Raw genomic sequence first — 22,606 nt, 5'->3', positions numbered from 1 at the left:
AAGTTGGCTATGTATGCCAAGAGCCTTGCAATTTGTGAAGCTGTCATTGTTGTGATATAAACAGGCACCTCATCTACTCCTGTTGACATTTTAGGTTTAAAGCGTTTTATTACTTTGAACACTTCATGTTCATCTGTTTGGATGTATCATCATGCTACAAGCAGCTTTTGGAAGTTCAGGTTTTTCTTGGTTTGTAAATTTCCAGCTTAATGAAGTTGTTGCAGTTATGAAGTAATTGCTGATGTAATTTGGCAAATCTTGTTTTTTAATATTGACATTTTCTACATTTTTGAGAATGATATCCTGATCTTCACATCTCTTTCCTGTTTCAATCTTCACAATACCCCATATGGCTTTTGATTTGTTATCAGAGTGTCTTATTAAGTTGTGATTACTCATAAATTTTGCCTTGGCAATTACTTTTTGATATACACTCTTGTAATTCTTAACATATTCTATGAACTGTGGATCTGTAGATGTCTTCCATTTAGAGTCTTCAGAGTTCCACAAGAAGTTTTGATGCCAACTGTGATCCAAGAACTTGGCTTTGTATTGTGATGTGACATGATTCTTGAAAGCTTCTTTGGAAAGCACATTTCAAAATATCCCATGAAAATTGAAGAAAAAGTGTTATATGCATCATTTATATTTGTTAGAGACAGTACTTCTGCCCAGGACTCACTAGTTAGGATATTTGTAAATTTTACACATTTTTCAGTGGAAAATTATCTTTTATACATGAAGCACACTTTTTTCTGTTGCAGTGGCATTGAAGGAATTTTGAGGACAAATTCTACTTCTGTGAATTGTACATTTGAAAATACTGAGTGATCAAAAAGTCAGTATAAATTTGAAAACTTAATAAACCACGGAATAATGTAGATAGAGAGATAAAAATTGACACACATGATTGGAATGACATGGGGTTTTATTGGGGGAGGGGGGGGGGGGGGAGTGTCCGACAGATCGACAGTTGGCGCTGGACAGCAAAATGTCAGTGACTGCTGATGAGAATCATGTATAAGAGGAGCTGTAATGAGAGAGAGAATCAGATGTGCCAGCAGTAGCAGCATGTTGACGTTACCTGAAAAGGCGCTTTTAGTGAAGCTGTATTATCAGCGTTACGATCCTATCGCCATAGGAAGGGGATTCAAATGGGTAAAGGTCCGTTGACAAATGCAGCTGTGGCGAGAATGATTTCGAAGTTCGAAGCCACACGTTGTTTAGACGATAGACCCTGTAGTGGCCGACCGAGCACAAGGTGTAATGCTGCTGAGACAGTTCAGGAAGAAATGGAGACTGTAGCGGGTTCGTCTATGCACGGGGAAGTCAGCACTCGTGCAGTCACACATTGCACTGGCATTCCATACACTCTTGTTTGGTTGGCACTGAGGCGCACTCTCCGATGCTATCCGTACAAAATCCATCAGCATCATGAACTGTTACCTGGAGATTTAGTGAAGCAGTGGGCATTTGCGGTGTGGGCGTTTTAAAAGATGGTGGAAGATGACGATTGGTTGAGTAATGTGTTGTGGACCGATGAAGCTCATTTCACGCTCCGAGGGTCTGTCAATGCCCACAATTGCAGAATTTGGGCTACCGAAAATCCTAGAACTGTCATGGTAACTCCATTGCATGACGAGAAAGTCACAGTATGGGCTGGATTTACCACATCTACCATTATCAGGCCTGTTTTCTTCGAGGAAAAGTGCAGGTGACACATGTATATAAGAAGGGTAGAAGGACGGATCCTCAAAATTACAGACAAATATCCTTAACATCGGTCTGTTGCAGGATTCTCGAACATATTCTCAGTTTTGATATAATGTATTTCCTTGAGACAGAGAAGTTGCTGTCCATGCATCAGCAAGGCTTTAGAAAGCATTGCTCCTGTGAAACACAACTCGCCCTTTTTTCACATGATATCTTGCAAACCATGGATGAAGGGTATCGGACGGATGCCATATTCCTTGATTTCCGGAAAGCATTTGACTCGGTGCCCCACTGCAGACTCCTAACTAAGGTACGAGCATATGGGATTGGTTCCCAAATATGTGAGTGGCTCGAAGACTTCTTAAGTAATAGAACCCAGTACGTTGTCCTCGATGGTGAGTGTTCATCGGAGGTGATGGTATCATCTGCAGTGCCCCAGCGAAGTGTGGTAGGTCCGCTGTCGTTTTCTATTTACATAAATGATCTTTTGGATAGGGTGGATTGCAATGTGCAGCTCTTTGCTGATGATGCTGTGGTGTACAGGAAGGTGTTGTCGTTAAGTGACTATAGGAGGATACAAGATGACTTGGACAGGATTTGTGACTGGTGTAAAGAATGGCAGCTAGCTCTAAATACAGATAAATGTAAATTAATGCAGATGAATAGGAGAAAGAACCCCATAATGTTTGAATACTCCATTTATAGTGTAGCCCTTGACACAGTCACGTCGATTAAATATTTGGGCGTAACATTGCAGAGTGATATGAAGTGGGACAAGCATGTAATGGCAGTTGTGGGGAAGGCGGATAGTCGTCTTCGGTTCATTGGTAGAATTTTGGGAAGATATGGTTCATCCGTAAAGGAGACCACTTATAAAACACTAACACAACCTATTCTTGAGTACTGCTCAAGTGTTTGGGATCCCTATCAGGTCAGATTGAGGAAGGACATAGAAGCAACTCAGAGGCGGGCTGCTATATTTGTTACTGGTAGGTTTGATCATCATGCGAGTGTTACGGAAATGCTTCAGGAACTCGGGTGGGAGTCTCTGGAGGAAAGGAGGTGTTCTTTTCGTGAATTGCTACTGAGGAAATTTAGAGAACCAGCATTTGAGGCTGACTGCAGTACAATTTTACTGCCGCCAACTTATATTTTGCGGAAAGACCACAAAGATAAGATAAGAGAGATTAGGTCTCGTACAGAGGCAGATAGGCAGTCATTTTTCCCTCGTTCTGTTTGGGAGTGGAACAGGGAGAGAAGATGGTAATTGTGGTACGAGGTACCCTCTGCCATGCACCGTATGGTGGATTGCGGAGTATGTATGTAGATGTAGATTCTGGTTTTGTAACTGCTACCATGACGGGTGAGAGATACGCCGATATGTTACAGAATCACATCATCCCCAACCTGGCTGATAAACACCTGCTGGAACATACGATGTTTATGCAGAATGGCGCTCCACCCCATGTTGCTAGACGCGTGAAAGATCCCTTGCATGTGTCGTTTGGTGATGATCGTGTGCTCAGCCGCCACTTTCGTGATGCTTAGCCTCCCAGGTCCCCAGGCCTCAGTCCGTGCGATTATTGGCTTTGGGGTTACCTGAAGTCGCAAGTGCATCGTGACCGACCGACATCTCTAGGGATGCTGAAAGACAACATCCGATGCCAATGCCTCACCATAACTCCGGACATGCTTTACAGTTCTGTTCACAACATTATTCCTTGCCTACAGCCATTGTTGAGGAATGATGGTGGACATATTGAGCATTTCCTGTAAAGAACATCTTTGCTTTGTCTTACCTTGTTATGCTAATTATTGCTATTCTGATCAGATGAAGTGCCATCTGTCGGACATTTTTTGAACTTTTGTATTTTTTTGGTTCTAATAAAACCCCATGTCATTCCAAACATGTGTGTCAATTTGTACCCCTCTATCTACATTATTCCATGATTTATTCAGTTTTCAAATTTATACTGACGTTTTGATCACCTGGTATATTATCTATAAGACCTTTTGTATTATATATTATTCTTGTGAGTACGTGTATGTGTGGAAACAGATTGAAACTACATAACAGATTTAGGAATTGATTTTTTGGCCTACATTCATTCATAAGCTTTATGTCGAAATCCCCACAGACAACTACAGTGGCTCCTTCAGTAAAAAGAATGTTAAGCAGTGTTTCTAATTTATTAATGAATATGTCTGTGTCTCCATTAGGTGGTCTGTATATTGTTATTACTAGGACTTTTCCCTGTATTTCATACAACTGAATAGCTGCTGTTTCAAAATGATTTTCCACACTCAATAATTCAGCTTCACATTTTCTTTTGTACCTGATATGCACCAACAGTACCACAGGAAATAGAATAGTTGAAGAACGGGATCCATTCTACCGAAACATCATTTATGATGGACATGCTTACCCAAGTATTGGAGGAATTTGGGTATCAATGTGATATTCTTCACGTTGCTGGTGGAGGACATATTGAACATCTGTAATCTAAACTTGAAAGATTCATAAATGTGTGTCCCAAAGTTCGTAGCTGTATGACTTACAGTTCAATAAATATATGCATTCGAAATACATATATTCTTTTTGAAACACCCTGTACATTTTTTAAATTAACTTTTCTGCCTTTGTAATGATTATTTATTTTCTATTACTGGCCAGTTTCAGTTGTGCAGATTTCAATGGATAGTTAATGCCTTGTTTGGCAATAATTTGGATTACTTTTTTGGGGGTTCATATCACCTCTATTCACATTTGCTGTCTTCATTGGATGGAAGTGATCCTTTAATTCCATAGTTATGAAATATCAGTCAATAGCTGCAAAATGTTTCAACTGCATTATTTACCATTTCTGTGCTAGACATCTATATTCCAGCTGGGGACTGATACCACCTGAGCATGATATTAGTATTGTTTATTTCTGATTTTATTGCAAGTTTATACTAGGAACCCCCCCCCCCCCCCCCCCCCCCCCCCCCGAAAGGAATTTCACTCTGCAGCAAAGTAAACCCATAAATGAAGCATCAGAATGCACACCAAAAATGGAGCCACTTACGTATGACACAGAAGAGGCCAAAGGAAAATTTAGTTTGGCCTTAATGAAGAATTAGTGGCAGAATAAATATTTGCATCAATCTATAAGCATCTCTCCACGGTTTAGTTTGAAAAGCACTGTTAGTACATACAAGTCTGAGTCAGGTTACAGATCTGGTATTGTATACATTTTTAATCTGGCATGAAGGTTTCAAAATTTGTTTCATGAAGGAAATCACACAAAACCAACAAAGTGTCTATAAACTTACAGAAGTGTAAGGTTAAGGCAGTATAATTGTTGTGTATCAAAAATATTATTCATCTTCACCTAACTAATAACATTTTGCAACAATCCAATGTCTCTCTTTCCTTGACTCAACTCAAATTTCTTCGTCATCTCTGCCACATTTTCATATATATTACACAAGACTATCATAACAGTACAAGAATGTCTCTTTATCCCCTCAGCCTCCTGCAGGTTGGCTTAGTGTACACTCCAAATATTTTAACGTCATCTTTAATGTTGCCTTTTATGTCTTGTTACCTATGGAGGACTTCATTAGAATCCTCCTAACATAATTACACACTAGTTTTCTGCTGTGTTTGACAGAGGTTTGGTGTAAGTCAGCATGTGACAGCTATCTCAACAGAAATAAAACTCACCTGGAAACTTGCAGAACTTGTAAGGTCCTTTAATTTCAGGAACATGTCGAAGTATTTCAGGATCAACTGAAACAGAAGTTCACAGTAGAGTTATTTCAGTCACCGATAGAATACAGACCATGCTAACTTGCAGTGTATGACAAGTAGTACATAATTATAAATTATCAAGATAGCCCACCTCCACATTAGATGCAGACTCTACTAGTGTGTCAACCATCTGTTTACCAATTGTACCATTCACAACATTGCCTGAAAGAACAAACAATGCAGAGAAATAGTGGATGCAATTTTAGAAACATGGACCTTACTCTTTTTACTACAACAGTATGACAAATGCAGTAAAGCTTCCATACCTTCAAGCATTGACAGCATCATAGTTATCATGTCCTTCTGCAAATTCAATAGTTCCTTCAGGAGGTCTACCTGACTAGAGTGTTTTGAAAGTTTGTCCTGCATGTGCGAAAACAGGAACAGGAAGCCTCCAACTGCATCCCAGAGCCTACAAAGTGAGTACATGTCATGAATCCAGTCAGACAGTCCAAACAAGTCATATGTAACTCAAAGGGCCTTTTACAAATAAAAAAATATTGACAATCCTTTTAAATAATGAGGAGCATCTGAATAATAACAGCTTGTGTGGATGGCTGTAAACAAATGCTCCTCTTATGTCATAAATACTGTCAAAATTTATTTTGAAAAGGAAAGAAGTACTTTATATTACAGCTCGTACCTTGAATGGGCCAGAGCCTGCTGGTTCTGTGTGCAGGGCCCCTGGATTACTTCAGTAAGTGTGTTAAACACCTGACTTGCTACCCCAATGGCTTTGAAGAAATTTGCCTTACCAGCAGGATCTATTATTTCCTTACTTGAGTAGTGCCAGTAGAAGTCCATTATTGATTCCTAGAAGCAGTACCATCTATTTTCAATGACAAGTTTTAGGATAATGAAAAACACCAACAAGTATCAGAAGAATAGGAAATTATAAAGCTAAACTTAAAAATAATAAATTATAATACTATTTTGAGTATTTATACCTGTAATCGCAGCAGGTAGTCAACAGTGCAGATGACAACATTCACTGTTGTTGTATTCCCAGCCTGTGTCCTCAAGTAATTCTGCCATTCTGTGAAAGAAAATGGAATTACATTTCAAATTATATAAAGTGTGGTAAGTTTCAAAAAAATGGTCATGCAACATATTTTTCTTCTACTATATGGAAATGAAATGAAATGATTGTATGGCTTTGTTGGCTGGGAGGCCCCATGCGGGGAAGTTCGGCCGCCGTATTGCAAGTCCTTTTTAGTTGACGCCACTTCGGCGACTTGCGAGTCAATGATGATGAAATGATGATGAACACACAACACCCAGTCATCACGAGGCAGAGAAAAATCCCTGACCCCGCCGGGAATCGAACCCGGGACCCCGTGCGCAGCAAGCGAGAACGCTACCGCAAGACCACGAGCTGCGGACTACTTTATGGAAACCACATATGATACAGACTGAATATTGAAACAAAAGGAAAATGCAGTTACTTTAGATATACTTCTTCACTTTCAGTGTCCTTATGTAAATCTTTATGTGCATATATAAACATGCAAGCATACATACATACATTAATCCTTGTTCTATAGATCATGAATAAGACAGTTCATAATGATGTGGAATGTGTCACTTTAATGTAAGTTTTCTTTACAAAAAATAATTAATAAATATTTTTTAAAGTAATTTTCATGTGAAATTTCAGATTGTACTAAGTCGCATCATGCCATAATATTTTTGATTTAATAATTACTTCACTATTATATGACTGAATGTCTGTTGTGTGAGAATGATACAGCACTTATAACCTAAGTATCAGAAATGAAACAGAACCATTATGCACTTTTCATATGTGCATCAATATGTTTAAAGTGAAGCTACATCTATATGTACATCTACATTCATACTCCGCAAGCCACCTGACAGTGTGTGGCAGAGGGTACCTTGAGTACCTCTATCGGTTCTCCCTTCTATTCCAGTCTCGTATTGTTCGTGGAAAGAAGGATTGTCGGTATGCCTCTGTGTGGGCTCTAATCTCTCTGATTTTATCCTCATAGTCTCTTCACAAGATATACATAGGAGGGAGCAATATACTGTTTGACTCCTCGGTGAAGGTATGTTCTCGAAACTTCAACAAAAGCCCGTAACGAGCTACTGAGCATCTCTCCTGCAGAGTCTTCCACTGGAGTTTATCTATCATCTCCGTAACGCTTTCGAAATTGCTAAATGATCCTGTAACAAAGCGCGCTGCTCTCCATTGGATCTTCTCTATCTCTTCTGTCAACCCTATCTGGTACGGATCCCACACTGCTGAGCAGTATTCAAGCAGTGGGTGAACAAGCGTACTGTAACCTACTTCTTTTGTTTTCGGATTGCATTTCCTTAGGATTCTTCCAATGAGTCTCAGTCTGGCATCTGCTTTACCGACGATCAACTTTATATGATCATTCCATTTTAAATCACTCCTAATGCCTACTCCCAGGTAATTTATGGAATTAACTGCTTCCAGTTACTGACCTGCTATATTGTAGCTAAATGATAAGGGATCTTTCTTTCTATGTATTCGCAGCACATTACACTTGTCTACATTGAGATTCAATTGCCATTCCCTGCACCATGCGTCAATTCGCTGCAGATCCTTCTGCATTTCAGTACAATTTTCCATTGTTACAACCTCTTGATATACCACAGTATCATCCGCAAAAAGCCTCAGTGAACTTCCGATGTCATCCACAAGGTCATTTATGTATATTGTGAATAGCAACGGTCCTACGACACTCCCCTGCGGCACACCTGAAATCACTCTTACTTCAGAAGACTTCTCTCCATTGAGAATGACATGCTGTGTTCTGTTATCTAGGAACTCTTCAATCCAATCACACAATTGGTCTGATAGTCCATATGCTCTTACTTTGGTCATTAAATGACTGTGGGGAACTGTATCGAATGCCTTGCGGAAGTCAAGAAACACGGCATCTACCTGGGAACCCGTGTCTATGGCCCTCTGAGTCTCGTGGACGAATAGTGTGAGCTGGGTTTCACACGATTGTCTTTTTTGAAAGCCATGCTGATTCCTACAGAGTAGATTTCTAGTCTCCGGAAAAGTCATTATACTCGAACATAATACGTGTTCCAAAATTCTACAACTGATCGACGTTAGAGATATAGGTCTATAGTTCTGCACATCTGTTCGACGTCCCTCCTTGAAAACGGGGATGACCTGTGCCCTTTTCCAATCCTTTGGAACACTACGCTCATCTAGAGACCTACGGTTGCTGATCTGGGCACTGCTCTTTCTGCAGCTTTAGTAACCACCTATCCCAAATTCCCAGTCAGTACATTTGTACTGTCTGCAAATATCAGAGTACTTTGTAGAGTACAGATATAAAATTACAAATACTAGTTGAGTCTCTGTGATGTGTATGCATCACAAGTCAATCATCTGTAGGTAAGTGGTTACCTTTTCTTTGTTTTTCCATCCTGAAATTGCCATTATTGTAGTAACACAGTTTGTATAAGTATTTGGAATAAGAAAAGAGTTTTAAAATACATTCATTACAGAAAAGATTTTAAGTTATTAATGTTCACTGTGATGATTACATTATGCTAGTGTTTAACAGCCTACTGTAATCTTCAGCTGTTTCAAAAGGGTTGGTTCATGCTGACCAGTAATCATATTCTATCACAGAAACAGCAACTAAGAAAGAAGTAAATGTCAATGAGATAAATGTGCAACAGCCTGGAATATATCACCGTGATAATGTATACTACTGGAACTGTTGGTTTGTTAATGCCATGTTTCACTATAAATAGCCACGCTCTAAGTAATTTTGCAGTAAAACTTGGTCCATATTCTGTGATCTAAGTTGTTTGAAGACAACACCAAGGAAGCTGAAACTGATCTAACAATTGTAAATATTTTTCGTCTTGTGACGAAGCAAGCTGGGATCTCTTTACTTCCTTTCTTGTTTTACCATCTGCCTCCTTCAATTCATTTTTGACTAATTACCATTAACACACTGAGTATAATCTGCATTTCCATAAATATAGTACCAAATCTAATTTTGTGTTCAGTTTTTTGTATGTACTCAATTTCCTAATTAATTTTGACTATTCCTAGTTAATACCTTATGTTATAGGGTGAAATCAGTTATTGTTTCGTAACTTAAATTCTGTTGTTGACTTATAAACATATATAAATTCTGTACTAATTACAAATATTTGGAAGAACCACCACTAGGATTCTTAAACTATTTATTTTATCTATTCTAAAACATGTTAGCAAAGCCAGCCCTTATTTAATTCCAAAATAATTACGAGGTTTGTCAAAAGCACTGTTTGCGTAACTATATCTGCTAATTTCGTCATTCAAACAAATAATTCGGCCTAACCCTTGTAGTAGAAGAAACCATTAGAAAGAAGGCGTTTCTCAATGTATTCAGCTAATTGAATGAGTTATGTTTTAATTGTAATTTCTTTAACATCAAACAATGTATAGTTTCAGTACCTATCATTGTGAAGATGTATAGGGGCCTGACTTTTGGTCCTGAGACAGTCAGTCCACGGCTGATTTTCTGACGAGAAATCTGTATTAGTTAGATCAACAACAATGCATCAACTTAACCATGAAATAAGTATAACACAAATAGGCTGTGTGTTAAAACAATGACAGTTTCTGTTCAATAGTGTCACATGTACCATATTCTTATCCAAGAACTGTGTGGTTATGTTTTTACTGCTTATAGATGCTCAACAGTAAACTCCTGACATATGCCTGAAAACTATTCATGAGGCTTATCAAAAGTTAACCAATACTGAACTGGCCATTGTATGGTATTGTATTACATTAAACTGGGGACCTAGAAACAACAGAGAGGTTTCATCCCGCCATAGCCCTCAGAGGTTCACAAACCCACAACAGGCCACAGCAGTCCACCCACCCCACCATCACCCCACACCGAACCCAGGGTTATTGTGCGATTCGGCTCCCAGTGGAATGATTAAACATCACCATTTCAGATCTTCTGTGAGTTAAGTTTTTATCGGATACATGGTTCAGCACATGCCTCAATTAGTTCCTATTTAAGAAACATCAAGCAGAAAGTTACAATAGGACATTTGAGGAACACAAACAAGAACACTATATCCTCTTCATGGAAAGGAATCACAATGAGCATTGTTCAGGGTACAATCATGGACTTGCTATTGTTCTTGCTCTTTGTCAGTGGTCTAGTCTACCATTTTATTTGAATCAGGAGGCAATTTTTTTCCATTTTAGACATGATAGAAGCATTATTGTCAAGCAAATCAAAGAAGCATCTAAGCAAAAGTGGTTAATGATTTTTTTTGTTAAAGATATTAATTGGTTTTACGCAAATGGACTAGCTCCAAATTTAGAAACAACGCAGCTCATACAGCATTGCACTGTCAAAATATCACACTCATTATGAATGTAGTTTACAAAAAAACAGTGTACTAAGTTCTAAGTTCTTTGGTATGCATATTGTTGAAAACTTAAACTGGAAAAAAATCATATAGTAAACCCTATAAAACAATTAGGATCAGCTACTTTTCCATAACAATAATTACAACTTTGGGGGAGGGGTCAATGATGAGACACAGAAATCAGTCAGTTAATATATTTTACATATTTTCATTGACTGATGTAATATGGTAGAATATTCTGGGGTAGCTCCTCTTTTACTCAAAAAGGTATTCCTTGTACAAAAGAAGATAATTAGAATCATATGTGGAGATCAGTCAGGTACATCTTGCATGCATCTGCTTAAATACTTGAGAATATTAATCACAGCCTTTAGTTTAAATGTAAGAGATATATTATTATTTATTCACTAACAGCAGACCATGTACACAATGTGGGTTTTGATAACTAGACTTATGCAAATATAGTCCCTGCAATAATAAGATTTTACATTTAAAATTACAAGCAACATTCAGATTTTACCTTAAAAATTACATGTTAGATTTAGGTTACCATACAATTATAGAATTCTTTTATCTTGTAAACATGGATTCTTATTAACAGGTTCTGTGATGCCTCCCAAAGTAATTGTATAGTAGGTTTCTCATTGCCAGGAGTAGTTTATTACACAGCTTTACACCATATACTTAAAACTATTTTGGCACTTCTTAATCTAATATGTTCTATGAGAGATACAGCAATACTGTATGAGAAGAAAATACAATCTGCACTTCCCTCTGGTGAATCTAACTTCGACACAGAAAGCAGTGCAATGCTTGGCTATAAATCTAAAAATGGAGAGTCTAGGTTGGAATATCAACTCCAGAGCAGCTGGAGATGGCACTCATGTGTGCATCATATGTGCCTTCTTGTGTGTATGTGTGTGTTTTCCTTTCTTTTCTGAACAAGGCTTTGGCTGAAAAGTCAGTGTGAACCATCTTCTTATTGTGCCTATCTGCAACTCAATGTGTCATTTTTAAGGTGAGTATCAGCTATGAATCTCTTTTGTAATCTTCACATTAAAATAAAATATATTACAGACAGCTTACAGTGCTTTCACGTGTAACTTAAAGGTGTTTTTCCTTAACACCACCTAATATACAATACAGGGATTTTTAAACTGGAATAATTAGTTAATTAGAAACTTGTACATGGCAAGCAAATATGTAATAATCTCTGCAATCTTTTGATCAAGTGACACATTGCATATTATAATATTTATTGTGAATATGATCTAGGGAACATGGAACAAACATCCTTAATAACTAATGGAGCATACAGAGAAGATACACTAGTACAGTACAAGCAAAACAATAATTAATTCTAGTCACTGGTCAAAGTACCAGACAGAAGGGGTACTGATGGCTGTTGATTATCATCACATTACCTATTTTGATTAACTTCTGTTACTCTGACATCACATTCACTCACTGAAATATGCCAAGAGAGGCACTGCACACATGATACAGACAAGTTCTACATCTCAAAAAATTCAACACAAATGACTGTTTTAAAAATAATTAAGAGTTTCCATAAAGAAGTTCAGCTATGTTGTAAGTATCCCATTATGAAAACACCTTCAAGCCATACGTACCAAGATTGTGCCCTTCACAGGTCAGTTGTATGAATCGGAAGAGGGCACAAGTGAACTCAGCATCATGCATGTTCTTCTCTCCTGCAGCTCCTTCAGATCCTACCCCAAGCCCTTCAGCTTTAGTGTTGCGTTCAAATGCATCCAAGTCCAGAACACTGCAGGAGTTCATGAGACCGGCAATTGACGTGAAGAAACCAACATCCTTCTTTTCCTTCAGGTGGTTTAGCATTCCCTAATAACATATAATGTAATTAAAGGTGGTTATGAAACTGATCGCTTCCAGCTTTTGTCTGAAGAGGAGAGTGGGAAGTTTCTCAGCAGACAACCCACAACAAAAGAAAGGGATGCAATTACAGAGGCAAAAGATAACTGATGTAATAATATCTATACACCTTCTCTCTCTCTTTCTACCCATTCCCTTTTCTTCTTGGAAGGGAGGGAGGGATGAGGGAAATGTTGAGAGACAAGAGGAACTCTATTCAGAGTCAGTAGTGTAGAATGAAGAGGATAAGTTGTATTTCATTGATACTTCCCTAAACTCAAGATGTAATTCTGATTTATCCATAAATAACATTGTAATGATATTGTGTTTAATATTCAAACAATTCTTCTTGAGACTGTTGATTCAGAAGCAAAATATTCTTCTTCTTTTTCATGAATTTCTTTTCTTTCTGATTCAGAACTTGGTCTTGTAAATACAAATGTATATGCTTTGTATTGTCACTGACAATTGCTGTATGTGTGCACACATGACTTTAGCTTCATGTTACACCTTCCACCTTCTAATACCATGTCACCCTCACAACATCCCCACAATGACCCCCTTAAGTTTTATTTACATTCCCTCCGCAAACATGCCTTCACCCTAGCCAGATTATGCTCCCGTATTTTATTTACTCAGGCTTGTCTGACATTTGGCATTACCCCCAAAGGCCTCACACTTAAAGTTCCTATCTCTGGCTGTAACCTTCTTTTCCATCAGTCCCTATACCAGTTGCAAACCGAACAATCCATAGCCCTCACCCGCCTAATCCTTCACCTACACATCAACTCAGCCAATGAACACATCCATAAACTCCTATCCCTAATCAAAGTCCTCAATCTTTCCTCTCCCACTTCCACACCGGCTGTTCAGAGCATCCTCCTACAGTCCAACAGCAAATTAGAACAGCATGCCACCCTCCACCTCAAAAAAATATCCAATTTCCTGGTTTCCCAACTCCGGAAAGGCAACTCACTTACCCTCCACAACCTTTCCAACAAACCTCAACCCCCTCTCATTGCACACAGACCCAGTCTCTCCCATCTACTCAATCTCCCACTTCCAGCTCCACTCCCCCCAAAACCTCAAAATTCTAGTCAACACAATCTGGAACCACAACACCCCAATTCAGTAGTTAACCTTTCCTCCAAACCTCTCTCCCAATCCAAAACCTCTGTCCTATCCAAAGGCCTCACCTTCAACCCTACTCCCAGATTCAACCAAACAGCCCTCGTCAAAGATTTACTGTCCTACATTCGTAGTCTCTGCTGGAAATATCACTTTGCCACGAAGAAAAATAATCCTAATCCTACTCTTAATGATCCAACTCCCCAAGACACTATCCAAATTGAACCCTGCCTGGAATAGTTCCGTCCTCTGTCACAGCACCTCCTCTTCCTCAAAATCACCCTCTCCAAACCTTCCAGGAATTTCTCACTTCCAGCCTTGCCTCTCAATCTTTCTTGAAAAACCTTAATCCTACTCCCAACATCACCACAGCTGACGCCCAGGCTATCCGTGATCTGAAAGCTGACCAATCCATCGTCATTCTTATGGCTGACAAGGGTTCCACGACTGTGGTACTTGGATTGTCAGGAGTATGTGGTTGAGGGGCTGCGTCAGCTTTCAGACAACTCTACATACAAAGTTTGCCATCAAAGACAAAACCCACTTTCTCGAATGCCTGCAATACTTACCCAATCTGTTACCCCCGGAAACCATCCTAGTAACCATTGATGCCACTTCCTTGTACACAAATATCCCACACGTCCAGGGCCTCGCTGCGATGGAGCACTTCCTTTCACGCCGATCACCTACTACCCTACCTAAAACCTCTTTCCTCATTACCTTAGCCAGCTTCATCCTGATTCACAACTTCTTCACTTTTGAAGGCCAGACATACCAACAATTAAAGGGAACAGCCATGGGTACCAGGATGGCCTCCTCGTACGCCAACCTATCCATGGGTCACTTAGAGGAAGCCTTCTTGGTTACCCAGGCCTGCCAACCCAAAGTTTGGTACAGATTTATTGATGACATCTTCATGATCTGGACTCACTGTGAAGAAGAACTCCAAAATTTCCTCTCCAAACTCAACTCCTTTGGTTCCATCAGATTCACCTGGTCCTACTCCAAATCCCATGCCACTTTCCTCGATGTTGACCTCCATCTGTCCAATCGCCAGCTTCACACATCCGTCCACAACAAACCCACCAACAAGCAACAGTACCTCCATTATGACAGCTGCCACCCATTCCATATAAAATGGTCCCTTCCCTACAGTTTAGGTCTTCGTGGCAAATGAATCTGCTCCAGTCCTGAATCCCTGAACCATTACACCAATAACCTGAAAACAGCTTTCGCATCCCGCCACTACCCTCCCAATCTGGTACAGAAGCAAATAACCAGAGCCACTTCCTCATCCCCTCAAACCCAGAACCTCCCACAGAAGAACCCCAAAAGTGCCCCACTTGTGAGAGGATACTTTCCAGGACTGGACCAGACTCTGAATGTGGCTCTCCAGCAGGTATACGACTTCCTCAAATCCTGCCCGAAATGAGATCCATCCTTCATGAAATCCTTCCCACTCCACCAAGAGTGTCTTTCCACCATCCACCTAACCTTCATAACCTCTTGGTTCATCCCTATGAAATCCCCAAACCACCTTCCCTACCCTCTGGCTCCTACCCTTGTAACCACCCCCGGTGTAAAACCTGTCCCAAGCACCCTCCCACCACCACCTATTCCAGTCCTGTAACCGTGAAGGTGTACACAATCAAAGGCAGAGTCACATGTGAAAGCACCCATGTGATTTACCAACTGACATGCCAACACTGTGAAGGCTTCTATGTGGGAATGACCAGCATCAAACTGTCCATTCGCATGAACGGACACAGGCAGACAGTGTTTGTTGGTAATGAGGATCACCCTACGGCTAAACATGCCTTGGTGCACGGCCAGCACATCTTGGCACAGTGTTACACCGTCCAGGTTAACTGGATACTTCCCACCGACACCAACCTATCAGAACTCCAGAGATGGGAACTTGCCCTTCATTATATTCTCTCTACCCATTACCCACCAGGCCTCAACCTCTGCTAATTTCAAGTTGCCATCCCTCGTACATCACCTGTCATTCAACATCTTTGCCTCTGTACTTCCGCCTCAACTGACATCTCTGCCCAACCTCTTTGCATTTACATATGTCTGCCTGTGTCTGTATATGTGTGGATGGATATGTATGTGTGTGCGAGTGTATACCTGTCCTTTTTTCCCCCCAAGGTAAGTCTTTCTGCTCCCGGGATTGGAATGACTCCTTACCCTCTCCCTTAAAACCCACATCCTTTTGTCTTTCCCTCTCCTTCCCTCTTTCCTGATGAAGCAATCTTGGGTTGTGAAAGCTTGAAATTTGTGTGTGTGTTTGTGTGTTTTTTATTGTGTCTATCTACCAGCACTTTCTCACTAATCCTGGTATTGGTTTTTATATATCTGGTATAGGGGTGAACATTCTTGGCTGTTTCACTGAAAGAATTTCATTTGATTTTGTATATGATGTATTATATTTCATGCTAAAATGTATAAAAAGAAATTAATTTGTTAGTACTCTGTATGTACAGTTAAAATTACTCTTCTTTTTAAAATATTTGAAATTATGAAATTTCCAGTATACTTAAAATTCATATTATTAATTGTACAATCTAACCCTAATTATTAAATTTATTTCTGGATTCATTTATAAAATAATGTTATATCTTGGTGATGATTCTTCTTTTGTTAATAAAGTTTGTAAACTCTTTTGCTTTGTAAACTCTTTGGAATATTATGAGTACCACAGAAAGTCAGTAGTAGTGGGTGTGCCTCTGATGGAGACAGACATATTTATACGATCTCCACTAACAATGTAATTTGGAATGTTAAGTGGAAATTGTAAAAAAATGATGTGATATTTAATAATGTGACAAATAATAAAATTTAAGAAATACACAGGCAAATCTCCATCAGTTATTTAGTCATCAGGAACCCACAAAGTTAAATCAAACTTTCAGCTGCTAGAATGTACCCCTAGATGCAATACTTGGAGCCAACAACAAGAGAAAATGAAGATAAGTAAAAAGTTTTTCTTTTGCATATCTTACACCTCTTGAAGCTTTTGAAACCAATGAAGGCATTAAGAAAAATTTTATGGTGATGTGTGGGAGGGTAAGATTATAAGTCCCGATAGTACCAATCGGCTGCTGTGTCATCCTCAGCACACAGGCATCACTGGATGCAGATATGGACAGGCATGTGGTCAGCACACCGCTGTATGCCAGTTTATGAGACCGGAGCTGCTACTTCTCAATCAAGCAGTTTCTCAGTTTGCCTCAAAAGGCAACACCTATCTCTGAGAAGTGCTGACAAGAGATATTGATTCTCACCAGAGAAGCCTCCTCAAAATATGCCTCACAACCACACAGTGTATTCCATGTGACTCCAACAATTATAAGGATTCAGGATTCAACAAATGTCAGCAGCCAATCATGTTAACTATCCCCATTGCCTGTGAAATGTGTCTACATCTACATTATATAACTGGATACATCAAAAATCTACTCACCAAGTGGCAAAAGGAAAAACCCATATAAGAAAGTTAAGGAAATGTGTGAGCTTTTGGAGCCAGTGGCTTCTTTTTCTGGCAGAAAGGTTAAAGGGGTAGGAAGAGGGATGAAGAAAAAGGACTGTTGATGTTTAGGGAATGGGGACAGTTATGGAAAAGTCGCCCAGAATGCCAGGTCAGAGGAGACTTACTGGGCAAGACGAGAAGGAAAAGTTTGAGACTTTTCTTCTCATCCTCTCCAGAATGTCTCTCCTGATTCAGGGTTCTGGATGGCTTCTCCATAACTGTCCTCATTTCCTAAACATTGCCAGTCCTTTTCCTTCATGTCTCTTCTTTCTCCTTCAACCGTTCTGCTACAAGAAGGAGACACTGATTCTGAAAGCTTGAACTCCAACTTCAATATGGTGTGATGATTTAATTTGTTTTATGAATATTGCTGTTTCTCACCATTTGAATATCGCTGTTTCCTCCTCTCAGTATTGATATACCAAGTTGCAAAGTTTTCATAACCATTTCGCTTGGTACTCCTTTGCATGCTGATATATGCAGAAGAACCATCTCTGCAACACCACGATTTGCTAAGCGTGCTTGATGGAACAGGAGCTTTTGTTTTTCCATTTCTTGTTCCTGTAGACATGTACATTATACCATTAAGAATGTTAACAAATACAAAACATTCTACTTATTAAACTTACAGTAAGCCTACTTTCCTTAATTGTTAAAATCTCTGTTCCATTAAAAACCAAATAAAGTTCACAAAATAATTATTAAAACATAATAAGCAGAATTTTTTAAAAACAAATTTAGGTTGTCTTTTGTTATTTTTGTGGTAATGTTAGCATCAGTTTTAAAACATTCAGCACTTAGTCATTAAAAATAAAACATAAAATATACAAGAAAACGACCCAATTCTCAAAGCAATGAGTATATATTCCCATAAAAATGTTTATACCACATCAGACTGTTAGATAAGCTATCGAACTAAATCCTTTGTCAGACACACACACACACACACACACACACACACACACACACACACACACAAAACAACTACTAAAATTATGGTTGAAAAACATGTAGAAGATCACAAGGCTGACTTGTAAAAGGGGAGAAGCAGACAGATCAACTGCTGTGAAAAATATTTTCAAAATCAGATGTATTAGACACTGACAGCCTATAGCTACTACACACCAAAATAATTTTAAACAGAAGGAGTCGGGTGAAGAACTGAATGGTACTGGGTTCCAGTGCTCAATAAGATGTGTACCATATATAATGATAAGTGTGACATTTCCAGCCATGAAGATTAAATTTTACAAACAGAATTTTATGTGGGCATGACCAATACCAGCTGTTCATCTGAATGAATGGACACCTTCAAACAGGACCAGACCAGATGACAGTGTCCAAAAATGCCAAATTGTGCATGATTTTCAAAAAATGTGATGTCACATCTGTATGTAGTAGAATGTGGAAACCATATTTTACTTTAGTCACCAGTGAGCCAGGATTTGTATCAGACCTTCAGAAAACCAACAGCTTCCCCTTGAAGATGTCTTTAGCAGATAGGGATTTCAATAAGAAATTCCCCAACCGTGGCATAATAATGCAGAATATTTTAATAATTTACATTTCCAGCCATGAAGTTTAAATTTTACAAACAGCATTTTATGTGGGCATAGCCAATAATCAGTTCTTCATCTGAATGAATGGCCTCCAAACTGGCCGAGAACAGAGTTGCCTACCCTATGACAAAGCACACTGTTGATCACAACATGGTCAATTTCAAATGCTGTTTTACAATGCACGCAGCACCATTTTCTCTAAACTACATAGATGCAAGTTGTTCTTGGAACCTGTCCCTGATTCCTGTAATCCTCCTCATCTCAATGTCAACTAACCCTCTGCTCCACATCCACTACCAACCTCTCCAAGTACACTAGCTTCACCAACAGCTTCTTCCTCGGTGACTTCCCTTCCACTGTTCTGTCATCCTGTCTAAACCTACTTCTCCATATCACCACCATCATGTGACGGAGGAATTCACCAGTGCCATGCTCCATGTGTCACCTTCCTGTCTCATGCACCTGCTGGCCCTTCCTCTTGCATTCTGATCCTGTACATCTGGTGCCTTCCTCTAAGCTGACAGCCACCATCCTCCAACCTTCCCTCTCACTCCCTGTCTCTTTTCTCTCCTCCCCCATTGCATCCAACACAACATTTCACCACAGTCAACCGGCAAAAATGCAGTCCTGGCTTTGTGTATTCAGCCAGCACAATTTATCTGTACAACTGTGTGTGTATGTGTGGGAGGGGTGGGGGTGGGGGTGGGGGTGGGGGCATAATTTCGATGACTCAACACATGCACAAACATGATAGAAGTTCAAAACAAATAGCAAATTCACATTTAGACTCCTATTGTCTATGTTCTTCACAAGACTACACAGTCCATTCAATGAAGGAAAATTATGGGAAAAATCATTTGTTGCAAATTTTTGCACAGTGCAAGGAGTGTGTGTCCTGAACAACACACTGAAAATCCTGATCAGTTGGGTGTGAGGATTCTCATGAGGGATCATTTAAAAGAAACTTTTTTTTGGTAACTCAAATCCCACAGCTTCTAGTGAAATTGAATTAAGTTTCCTACAAAAAAATTCCTATTCATTCTTTCTGGGGGTGGCAAAACCATCGATTATTAAAAATATTGTTTTAAAAGTATAAAATTCATGTCTAGCTTTAAATGAAGTGGGTTAAAAACAAATACTCCATGTATGTAGTACATCTGAGTGCAGTAGAGACATATTAAGGGATAAACTCTGTTTCTGGAGCATAACAGGGTGAAGGGGAGGAAGCATGAGGCAAGGTAGATTGCCAGATTGTGTTCATGCACTTATCTCCTTCATTAGTAAAAGTCTCATGAAGTTCTTGACCAATTTACTACAAATTTTTACACACAGCTCTAATAAACAGTCAGATGGACATAGCATATGTATTTTTAATATATATAATTGTATTATACAGAAGAATTAGATGGGTAGATCACGTAACTAATGAGGAGGTACTGAATAGAATTGGGGAGAAGAGGAATTTATAGCACAATTTGACTAGAAGAAGGGATTGGTTGGTTAGGACATGTTCTGAGGCATCAAGGGATCACTAATTTAGTATTGGAGGGCAGCGTGGAGGGTAAAAACCAAGAGACCAAGAGATGAATACACTAAGCAGATTCAGAAGAATGTAGGTTGGAGTAGTTACTTGGAGATGAAGAAGCTTGCATAGGATAAGACCACAACAACAACACAGAGTATGTAAATAGATATATAATATATAAAGGGGAAATGTTGTTAGCAATAATCTCAAAAAGATCTTGAGCGATTTACTTCAAATTTTTAAGTGATACTCCAACAAATATTATATATTCTTTAAACAACAATCTACAAGTTTTCTGTTAAAACCAACTGCGAGAAAGAACATGCTACGCTGTAAAATGTGAGATTTTTTTTCCGCCGTCAGTTTTAACTACAAAAGCAGGGCGTTTAAACCACAAGACAAATCATTTCTCCTATACATATTTTTTCTCCATATACATAATTTTAAACAAAAGCTGTATACACAACTGCATGCTATTTTGTTTTCTTTCTCACAGGTTGTTTTAATGGAAAACAGGAAAATTATATTTATAGCTGACTGGCTTATGATCAGAATACTACTATGGAATCTGAATCATTAACAACTTTGTAAACCTTCCCAATTGTAGATTAAAACTTTGCAAAATACTGTCACTGAAGCTACTACCCTCGCAGATCCAGCTGTTGAAGAGGTCCCTCTCACACCCCTTATACCAATGATCCCAATCAATTTATACATTCATTTTAAGCGACATCAATTTCCACCACTTGAGGTTTTGTTTGCAATTGTAATAAGGAAGTCTAAAGGTCAGAGAGAGGGAGGAAGAGGAGATGGACAGAGAGGTGGGGGAGGAAATGGACATAGTGAGGGGAAAGGAGGAGGTTGACAGAGAAAGGGGGGAGCAGGAGACAGAGAGAGAGAGAGAGAGAGAGAGAGAGAGAGAGAGAGAGAGATATTGGGGAGGAGGAGATGGACAGAGAGAGCAACGTGGGAGGAGGAGATGGTCAGGGAGAGAGGGGAGAAGGGGATTATGACAAATATTCAATTCCCATACATTTTTAGCAATTGTGAAGTATTAACAGGTTCACTAGTATTACACAAGAGCTCATGAGTGATTGTCTTCTAAATATGGAGTAAATATTCCAAATTATGTGCTATATGACCACAGTAATGTGTGGGTGTGAGTTTTTTTACATTTTTTATTTTGAACTGTATTTGCAAATAAGCTTATGAATTAAAAAGTAGTTACAGAATTGAGGGTGTTTTCGAATACAATCATTATTAAGTTATCTATTTGTTAGTGAATGGATAAGTGACTGAAGATTTTTGTGTTAGAAAAGCTCATCCCAACACGCCCTCTGCATTTTCTTTTCTTTTCTTTTTCTTTTTTTTTTTTTAATGGAAGAAGTAGAAGAAGAGGAAGAAGGAGACAAGTCATCTTCTGTGTTGATAATAATGGGATTCTTTTTTAGTTTATTTTAATTACTTTTGATATGTGATAGGATGTTTAAAATAAATTTTGCAAAGTACCTATAGTCATATTTACATATAAAATGTGTAATATGAATGTAAAATAACTTGATGCAAATCTCCAGAATTAATTGTACAAATTATTCATGAAACACAAAACTAACTGTGAAACTGTATTAAGAACACTTCATTTTCTGCACGGAAGTCAAAAGTGATAATTACAATTAAATGAATACCCCTAGCTGCTTACAGGCATTGATATGAGTGAACAGGGACAGTTGAAAATATGTGCCCCGACTGGGACTCGAACCCGGGATCTCCTCCTTACATGGCAGACGCTCTATCCATCTGAGCCACTGAGGACCCACAGAGGAACAGTGCGACTGCAAGGACTTATATCTGGCACGCCTCCCGTGGGTCTTGGGAAAGAACAGATATTATCTTCATATTTATATAGTTAAGGCTCACCGACCACTTGACCATCATCTTCTGTGCAGATGCACAAACAGAGCCTGATCTCTTAAGGGAATCAGCAGTAAAGCCACAAGTAATGAGTATAATGGGCAGGGCACTATGAATATAGTGCGGGACAATAAGTTGCGAATGTGTGT

General features: G+C 39.0%; 1 protein-coding gene across 1 annotated transcript in view; it reads right to left on the bottom strand.

Moving 5' to 3' along the window:
* LOC126236010 (ryanodine receptor) overlaps positions 1-22,606 on the bottom strand; it is a 702,826-nt gene that overhangs the window by 75,378 nt on the left and 604,842 nt on the right. The window contains exons 80-86 of the mRNA XM_049945018.1: positions 17,844-18,023; positions 12,538-12,769; positions 6,457-6,545; positions 6,153-6,322; positions 5,776-5,921; positions 5,601-5,671; positions 5,423-5,488 (exon numbers count right to left, since the gene is read on the bottom strand). Of these exons, the coding sequence (XP_049800975.1) occupies positions 5,423-5,488; positions 5,601-5,671; positions 5,776-5,921; positions 6,153-6,322; positions 6,457-6,545; positions 12,538-12,769; positions 17,844-18,023 (954 nt within the window). The remainder of the gene's footprint in view (positions 1-5,422; positions 5,489-5,600; positions 5,672-5,775; positions 5,922-6,152; positions 6,323-6,456; positions 6,546-12,537; positions 12,770-17,843; positions 18,024-22,606) is intronic.

The sequence above is a fragment of the Schistocerca nitens genome, chromosome 2 (assembly GCF_023898315.1).
Source record: "Schistocerca nitens isolate TAMUIC-IGC-003100 chromosome 2, iqSchNite1.1, whole genome shotgun sequence".
In the NCBI taxonomy this organism is placed as follows: domain Eukaryota; kingdom Metazoa; phylum Arthropoda; class Insecta; order Orthoptera; family Acrididae; genus Schistocerca; species Schistocerca nitens.
Note: the sequence above shows the minus strand (reverse complement) of the source record. Positions and strands in the feature narration are given on the sequence as shown.